This window comes from Eublepharis macularius, chromosome 10 (genome assembly GCF_028583425.1).
Source record: "Eublepharis macularius isolate TG4126 chromosome 10, MPM_Emac_v1.0, whole genome shotgun sequence".
In the NCBI taxonomy this organism is placed as follows: Eukaryota; Metazoa; Chordata; class Lepidosauria; order Squamata; family Eublepharidae; genus Eublepharis; species Eublepharis macularius.
This window is the reverse complement of record NC_072799.1, coordinates 76,430,618-76,438,495: the sequence shown is the minus strand read 5'-3', so window position 1 is coordinate 76,438,495 and position 7,878 is coordinate 76,430,618. Positions and strand designations below refer to the sequence as shown.

The following is a 7,878-nucleotide window of genomic DNA, read 5'->3' as shown; positions in this document are numbered from 1 at the left end:
AAACCAATCTAGATTAAAGAGAGATGCGCTGCCAAAATTAAATTACAGACTGCAATTAAGACAACAGAGCAAGCGCCAACTTCATCACACGGCAGTCAACTACAAAAGGGAGATTCCTATCTTCAAAAGATGCTGCTGCTAAAGAGAGGTGTATCACTCATCCATCAATCCAACCATAACAAAATTTATTTTAAAGAAAATCACTCCCTTGAATGGGATGGTGTCATTGGCTAAAATGTCTGGCAGCAGAGTTCCTTCAATTGCTAAATCATCTCCTCACAGCTGGCTCTGCAGGCATGGTAATTTCTTTTCCCCTTCATTTGGAATTGTTCATTTGCAGTGAGGAGACTAAGAGCTGGAAAAGTTGACAAACTTATGTCTGTTCCCATCTGTGAATACAAATAAGATAAGGAGGAAAGTTACTTGCTTTCGAAGTTTGAAGGATAACTCAAGAAAATTAAACCAATATTTATTTGATGAGTTGATGCCTGTAGCATTTAGTTGTTTTGTAGAATGTTTTAATAATACACGTTTTGTACTGTGGTACATGAGTAATTCAGTAACATGAGTAAAACAGCAACTATTATAAATATTTAAGAAACCTTGGCCGTTTTCACGTTGTTAACGTCACGTAATATTGTGCAACGCTCACGGAATGGTGGCATCTTCATGGTGCGATTTCTGACACTGCCATGTCATGATTCCGTTTTTGTTGCACGACGTCAGAAATCGTGCCATGAAGACGCTAGCATTCTGAGAGTGTTGGGCGATGTTGTGCGATGATAACAATGTGTAAAAACGGCCCATGAGAACCACGCTACTCAGCTGTAATCAATGGGGCTTACTCTCAGGAAAGTGTGCTTAGGATTGCTCTGTTAATGTATCCTTTGAGAATACTTAAAGGTATTATTTGCTTTTAAATATATTTTAGTATCATAGCAACCATTTAGTATGCACTTTTTGTAAGGATGTATCTAAATATTAGATATTTGAATTAAATCAGTGATTGAAACCTTCCCTTACTTGATGATTGATGGCATGATTTAGAACAAGCCACGTTGGTGTGCATAACATGCAGTGATAACCACAAAAATCAGCAACCCCCCACCTGTCAGGCAAGTAAATGGTCTTTCACTGAAACTCACATGCCCTATCAGAACTTTTAACGGGAGTCAGGTACCAAGGAAATAATTAAGAATGTATGAATATGTCCTTTTCGTTTTCTTAGGTTGTCTTTTGAGCCTTTGTGTTTCAGCCACGTTCACTTTTGTGACAATAGTGTGTAAATGGCATACAAGAAACAACTACTGTCATAAAAATATTAAAAATTATTTGATTTTAGCATGAAATACTTGGTGTAAAAAACAGAAAATGGGGTGAAGATACAGACTTCTTTGATCTACTTGCACAAGGGAGAAAGAAAGAGGAGTTTGAACAAGAGAGGATGTAAAATTTGACATACGTAGAAAAAAAACCCAGCAAAGGAGTGAAAGTTCCCTCCCTGCCCCCCACCCAAATACACTGGAACTTTCCAGATCTTCCCCCAAGCTACTCCTGTAGGTCAGTCGGTACTCTGAAATAGTATTTGATAAGCAGTGGGGCTTGCAAAAATAATGGCTTTTCCCTCTTTTCTGTTTCCACCCTCCCCAAACCTGAACTATTCCTTACCCTCAGAGGCTTACAATGGCATGTGGGTCTGTGGCTCACAGCCACAGTAGATGGCCTGGAGGCAAGGCAAGGCGTGCTCCCTACCTGCAGAAGCCACCACTGACTAGGACAAGGCCCACTCCTCCAATGGTGATGGTACGCCCCTTCTGACCCAGAAGTTTGTTAACTGCAGCCTGGACATTTTGAGGGCCTTGCCGCCATGTAATATCTTATGAGGCTGTCAGGTCATTTTGTGTTCTATGTATACACAGACATCAAATACATTATTTGGGGGGATTTAAACCCCCCAGTATCTTTGTTTTCAGGTTTGAGATTTTTCTTCAAACCCTGGGGGGGGGGTTTGCCCCAAGGTTGCAGAAACACCTCTTTTGTTCCCAAGTGCCCCCAGCATGCAGGTTTAAGTATTGTGAATTAGGTATATGATGTGGGATAAGGGGGAAGGCTTACAGTGGGAAAAGAAAAATCAGTGGCCTCTTTGCATGTATGCAGAAACACTTTTGCATGCACATACGACTTTTTGTATGCCAGTCGAAGGGCATTTTACTAAGATCATTTTTAAACAAGGAAAGGAGAACCATGTATGCCACCTTAAGCTCCTAAGAAGGGAAAGATAATATACTGTAGATGCTATATGTACACATATACCACAACACAAAAGGCAACATAATACAGAAAAACTAGTTGTGCAGCAGTTCTACCACCAAAAGGTTTTTTTATTCATAAACCATAGCATGCGAAAGATTAGATCCAAGTAATTGGTACACTCTAGTAGCACAGTTCCCATTTGTATGTGCCCAGGCTTACAAATTTTAGAACTGAGAGGGAGATTGTCAAAACACAACAAGCAAAAGTTTTTTAAAAAAACAAAGTAGTACTTTTATCGCAATGATGCAATTTCTTAAAAACAGGAACATGACATTTTTGCTAAAGCAGTGCTAAGGACCAGGTATCCATCAGAAGTAACAGAGACATAATGAATTGCAGACACAAGCCAGGGCATTCCCAGCTTATAAATTGTGCAAATATTTGATGCACATTACTTGTTTGCAGAATGACTGTCTCTAGAAACATTCTTTTGTAACAGAATTCAAGAAATAAGGGGAGTTTTGTTTTGTAGCCGGTGGATGGTATTGGAAGGTGGTGTTAAACTTTAGGTGTTAAATTAAAAGCCTTTTTAAAATCTTAGTCACTTTTGACCAAGCAATTGTACGACTGTATGCTCCTCAGGACTTGGGGGAGCGGGGGGGAGGCAGGGGCCAACTACAATCATATGACAGTAGTCTGTGACTGTTTTCCTGCCCGTTGCATGATTTTCTTGAAGACAGAGAAATTACAGAAAAATAACAAAATTACAGCTACATTATGAACCTGCATTAAGCCTCTGAACAAGAGAACACGTTTATGGAAGGAGGCTGCTTCTGTTTAATGGGAAATAGTTCATGATCTGTCATGTCACATGGAATTTATGAAACACAATTTCAGATTATGCTGAAATGAAACAAGCTTCTTATGCCTTTACAGAACACAGAGGTAACTGGCAAATATTATTGATGTGTAACAAAAGCAGCAGCTAATTTGGATAAGACCTAAGGTTCTACAGATACTGCTTTTCACCCTTATAAAATGAAGCTGTCCATCTGAGTCCCAGGTGGACTCTTTTTGAATACTTCTGAAAGCTCAATAAAATATGAGTTGACATAATGCATCAGTCACCATTGAAATATTTTGCTGTGGTAAGAACAAGAATTTAAAGAATATGGAAATCTGTTCTCAAGACTGTTTTATCTATTTATTTTACATTGCTATTGCCTTGTATGAACATGGTAACATCCTTTATAAAATGCAAGTGGAACTCACTGATCTGCCAGAAAGAATACTTAGTATCTGGAAAAAAACTACAGTGTTATGTTCAGACAGCTAGACCACAACTACATCAAAGACTCTTTTAAGGAAGAATGCCTGCTCTTGGAGCACCATCAGTTACTATGTTTCGAAGGCCCTTATTTGTCAGGTATTATGAAGCCATCTACACCTTTGAAAAATGTAGGATCTTTTAAACAATCGCTGTATTCCTCCTAGTCAAGACAGGTGTTGTCCTACCTACTGCACTTAAATCAATTTAACTAGTCCAGCTTTTCTTTCAGGCAAATGCTTCCAACAGCCTCAGACCGAGTCAGAAGCAAGATGATACAACTGATGTTATCAGAAGAATCAGCATGGAAAAGACAGGCCACCCCTGTTCAGGACTGGCATTATAATGGAAATTGGAATTCTTCTAGCCACGAGCTTTTCATCACTTAATACGCTTTCTCAAAACATAGACATCTAAACTCACCACCACAAGATTAACATAAATAAGTTAGAGACATATATGCAGATCACATGGAAGGCAATAAAGAAGCAGGCTGGCTTTCACCTTAAAAGACTTTAAAAGGAACATTAGATTGTAGACCCCAATTCAAATTATTACCTTAAGACTGTGAAAAGTAAATGCGTCATAGAACTAAAGGGTTCTCAGCAGAACAAGCTATACTGAACTAAAGTCGTGAGTGACTGCAATAGATGTTAACACACCAGTCTTAACATGATTATCCCTCCAGTTCCTCAGGCATCAACATTACCATTATTAAGAAGTGTGAGGGAAACTGGACCCCCCCCCCCTGTGCTACTCCTATGTGACCCTGTTTGAAGAATTTGGTTATTTGGTGCAGAATATTCAGATCGCAACAGTACTAACATCTATTAATATGCCATTAGTACTGAGATTTTAAAAGTTATTGCATAGCTTTATGCATTTTTCTAAAATACTGGTCTGCTTATTAAACAGTTTTTTTAAAACTAAAAACCGAGCAGCTGTCAACACATGTAGAGCATTGACTACCTCGACCGTCTATCTTTTTTGGATTTGTCTATACATTTTTCCATAGTCTTCTCATTGTCTCCTCTGCATTTGGGGCAATACCATTTCCCCTTTGGCTTATAGGTGAGTCCAACACACGAAAAATGAAACCACTCAATGGGGCACAGTTCGTTGTCACACCCTATCATTTCCCCATAAGACACTTGGTCACAGAGACAGTAAGTTGGTTCGTTAGGGTCTACAGCAAAGTCTACTGGTGAAGCTTCCCTTTCTTGCTTAGCTTTAGAGCGTTTCTTCTTCTTGGCAGATTTGGATCTCTTTTCTTTAGGAGGCTGATCATCATACTCATCAATTCCATTTGCTATATGACATATATCACGACTTTCACTGGTACGCTGCCGGCGGGGCCTCCGTGAAGACCTCTCTGGTTGACAAGGATCCACTTTTGACTTTTCAATCGGCTTATCAGTATCTGAAAGATCTTGAAAACACTGAGAGTGAGACTCTATTTGCCGGGCTCTGTTCTCCACTAACTCGAGCATCTGAGTAACTATTTGGATTTTCTCATCTCCTAGCTCTTGACTGTTGATTAAGGCTCGCTGAAGATGCTGCTGTAAACGCTTTTTCTGAACAGGATCCTCTTCGCTCTTGTATTTTTCATAAACTTCATCAATTTCTTTTAATGCTTCTGTCAAAAAGAAGAAAAAATAGAAAAGTGAACCACAAACTAGAATTGTCTAAACAACTGTTTTCCAGTTATAAACAACACTTGTCAGCACTTTGGTATCAAAATCATAAGATATCTCTTTAAGAGTACTAATATTCTAAAAAGCTATTCAGATCACAATAATACATAAAAACCAACCAGCTTTAAAGCACAGTATAACTTGAGAATTTGATGGAAGGATGTCTCTTACAAATTGGAAGAAGCCTTGGCAAGGCAGATGAATCTAATAGTCTAATGTCTGCCCCTTCTTAAAAACCTTCAAGATGCTCCCACTAGGGGAAGATGTACAAGATCAATTTCGAAAAGCTGGAGAAGAGCAAGGAAGAGAAAGAATATATCACCTGCGCTTCCGGTTCTTCATTCTCTCTTTCAAATGCAAAACAGTAGAAAAGAGCAAGAGCCCAATAGCACCTATAAGACTAACAACATTTGTGGTAGGGTATCAGCTTCTGTGAGTCACAGCTCACTTCTTCAGGTAGCTTGCAAAACAGTTGCAAGATACAGCAGACTGCATTCTAATTTATACTCTTTAACATCATAAGTTGCTTATGTCCATGGAACTTGTTATATGACATGTCAAATAGTTTGTTTGGGGGAAGGAAGATCAGCACCACATCCTCAAAATACGAACTCTAGATTAACTACTATCCATGGATTCTGTATCCAGTGGATTAAAATCGATTATTAAACTCACTAAGCAAAATAAGGGGGGGGGGCGGAGAAGAGATCTACTGTGCACCACGGTGCTGGGCAAGCCGGATTCCTTGTGTGGGTAAGAAAAGAGGTACCATTGTCTTACTAGCTCTACTGCCTACAAATCTGAAAGGAACTTATATCCTGACACTCGATTCAGTCGACCCCAAAGCAGACAGCCTTAGTAGGGTACTGGATGACACATTCAAGTGACATCCAGTCACACATACAAGCGGCTGGGAGATGAGGGGAAGGGGGATCTGAACAACTCACAAGTGCACAGGGACACTAGGGTTGCCAGTCCCGGGGGGGGGCTGCTGGAGATTTGGGGGGGGGGAAGCCTGGGGAAGAGCCTCAGCAGGGTGCAGGAGTCCCCCCTCCAAAGCTGCCATTTCCTCCAGGGGAACTGATCTCTGTGGCCTGGAAATCAGTTGTAATTCTGGGAGATCTCCAGCCATCACCTGGATGGCAATCCTAGTACAGACTCAAGCGAATGACTCGGGAGTTTGACGCGTGTCAGAGGTCCCCACGGAGAGGCACAATGAACCCTCCCGGGAGCTGAGGACTCCCAAAGGGCTGGGAAGGGCACCGCACTGCCTCACCCCCGGGGCCGGAAAGGGAGAAGGCGGGGCGCGCCCCAGGCCCAGAAACTTCCCCCCGCCGGATCGCCTCGGGGGGGGGGGGGGTCGCGGGCGAGGGCGGCTTCCCGGGGGGGTGGCCATTTTCTGCACTCCCCCCCCCCGGCGCGCGTGTGGCGGGGGCGGAGCGACCCGGCCCGATCCCCCGCCCCTCGCGAGCGACGCCGGGGAAGGAGGGAGGGGAGAGGCCGCCGCCCCGCCCGCCCGGCCGCCCCTCACTCACCGCGGCATCGCGTGTCCATCTCGCGCAGCAGCGAGGCCAGCCTCTGCATGTCCAGCGGCAGCGACTCGACGCACTCCAAGTAGTCCTGCACGTAGCGCGCCAGGAAGCGCTCCGACACCCCGCCGCACGGGAAGCTGGCGACGCCCCCGGCCCCGCTGCCGGCAGTGGCGGCAGCGGACCCGGCGGCCGCTGCCCCGGACCCCGCCCCCCCCGGCGGTTGCCCCGGCGACCCCAACATCATGACGCGCGGCGACAGCCCCCCTCGCGCCCCCTCAGGAGAGCCGGATCCCGCCGGGGAAAGAGGGGAGCGGCGGGAGCCCCGAGGCGGCGGCGGCGGCGGCGGCGGCCGAGGGGAGAGGAACGCCTCCTCCCTCACTTAGAACTCCCCGCCTCCTTTCCCTGCTTTTTTTGGACCGGCGGACTGCGCATGCGCGAGGCCTTCCCTTATAAGGCGCGGCCGGTTCGCATTCTCCCGCCTTCCCCCCACGGCCGCTGCTATTGGCTCGAGAGGCTGGGACGTCAGAAGACAAACGTGGGTGGGACGGGGAGGGGCGGGAAAAGGCGGAGCTCTACTTAAAGGGCCATCAGCCCCCTTCGGCGCGGGGGATCTCTCCGCTCTTTCCTGTTTAGTTCCCGCGGAACGTCAGTCTCTCGTTCGCTCTCTTTTAGCCCTTTTGTCGTAGCCAATCAACTCTTAGGAGGGGCGGAAATGAAGCTCACAGGAACCAATCCTCGCCGGACCACTGGGCCCGCCTTCCCTCTCCTGAGAGCCGTATCGGCCGGCACGCGCCCGCCCGAGAGGAAGGGGGGCTTTGGGCGCCCGAAGGGGGGAGCGACGCGCAGGGGCGGCTTGGAGCGGGCGCGTGCCGCTGAGGGGCTGCTGGGCGGCGGTTGGGCTCCGTGGAAAAGGCAAAGGGCGGCCGGCTCTGCGCAGCCTTAGCTAGGAGGAAAGCCCAGCGAAGTCGGCGGGATTCAGCCTCCCTAGGGGATGGGGGCGGCACCACTTTTCAGGGCAAAGTCGCCGCGCCGTCCCGACGGAGGGCTGCTTCTGTTGTTGTCTCCCGTTGAG

At 45.7% G+C, this 7,878-nt stretch overlaps 1 protein-coding gene across 1 annotated transcript; it reads right to left on the bottom strand.

Moving 5' to 3' along the window:
- Positions 1-3,435: 3,435 nt before the first annotated feature.
- ING2 (inhibitor of growth family member 2) lies at positions 3,436-7,150 on the bottom strand. The gene is made up of 2 exons (XM_054990391.1): positions 6,810-7,150; positions 3,436-5,216 (listed from the first exon to the last, which is right to left on the bottom strand). The coding sequence occupies exons 1-2, from the start codon at positions 7,048-7,050 to the stop codon at positions 4,546-4,548; spliced, it is 912 nt and encodes a 303-aa protein (XP_054846366.1). The 5' UTR covers positions 7,051-7,150; the 3' UTR covers positions 3,436-4,545.
- Between the last annotated feature and the right edge of the window lie 728 nt (positions 7,151-7,878).

Coding starts and splice junctions, on each gene's coding strand:
- ING2 (XM_054990391.1), bottom strand. CDS start 7,050: ATGATGTTGGGGTCGCCGGGGCAACCGCCGGGGGGGGCGGGGTCCGGG. Junction 5,217..6,809: donor GATGGACACGCGATGCCGCG/GTGAGTGAGGGG, acceptor TCTTTTTGACAG/AAGCATTAAAAGAAATTGAT.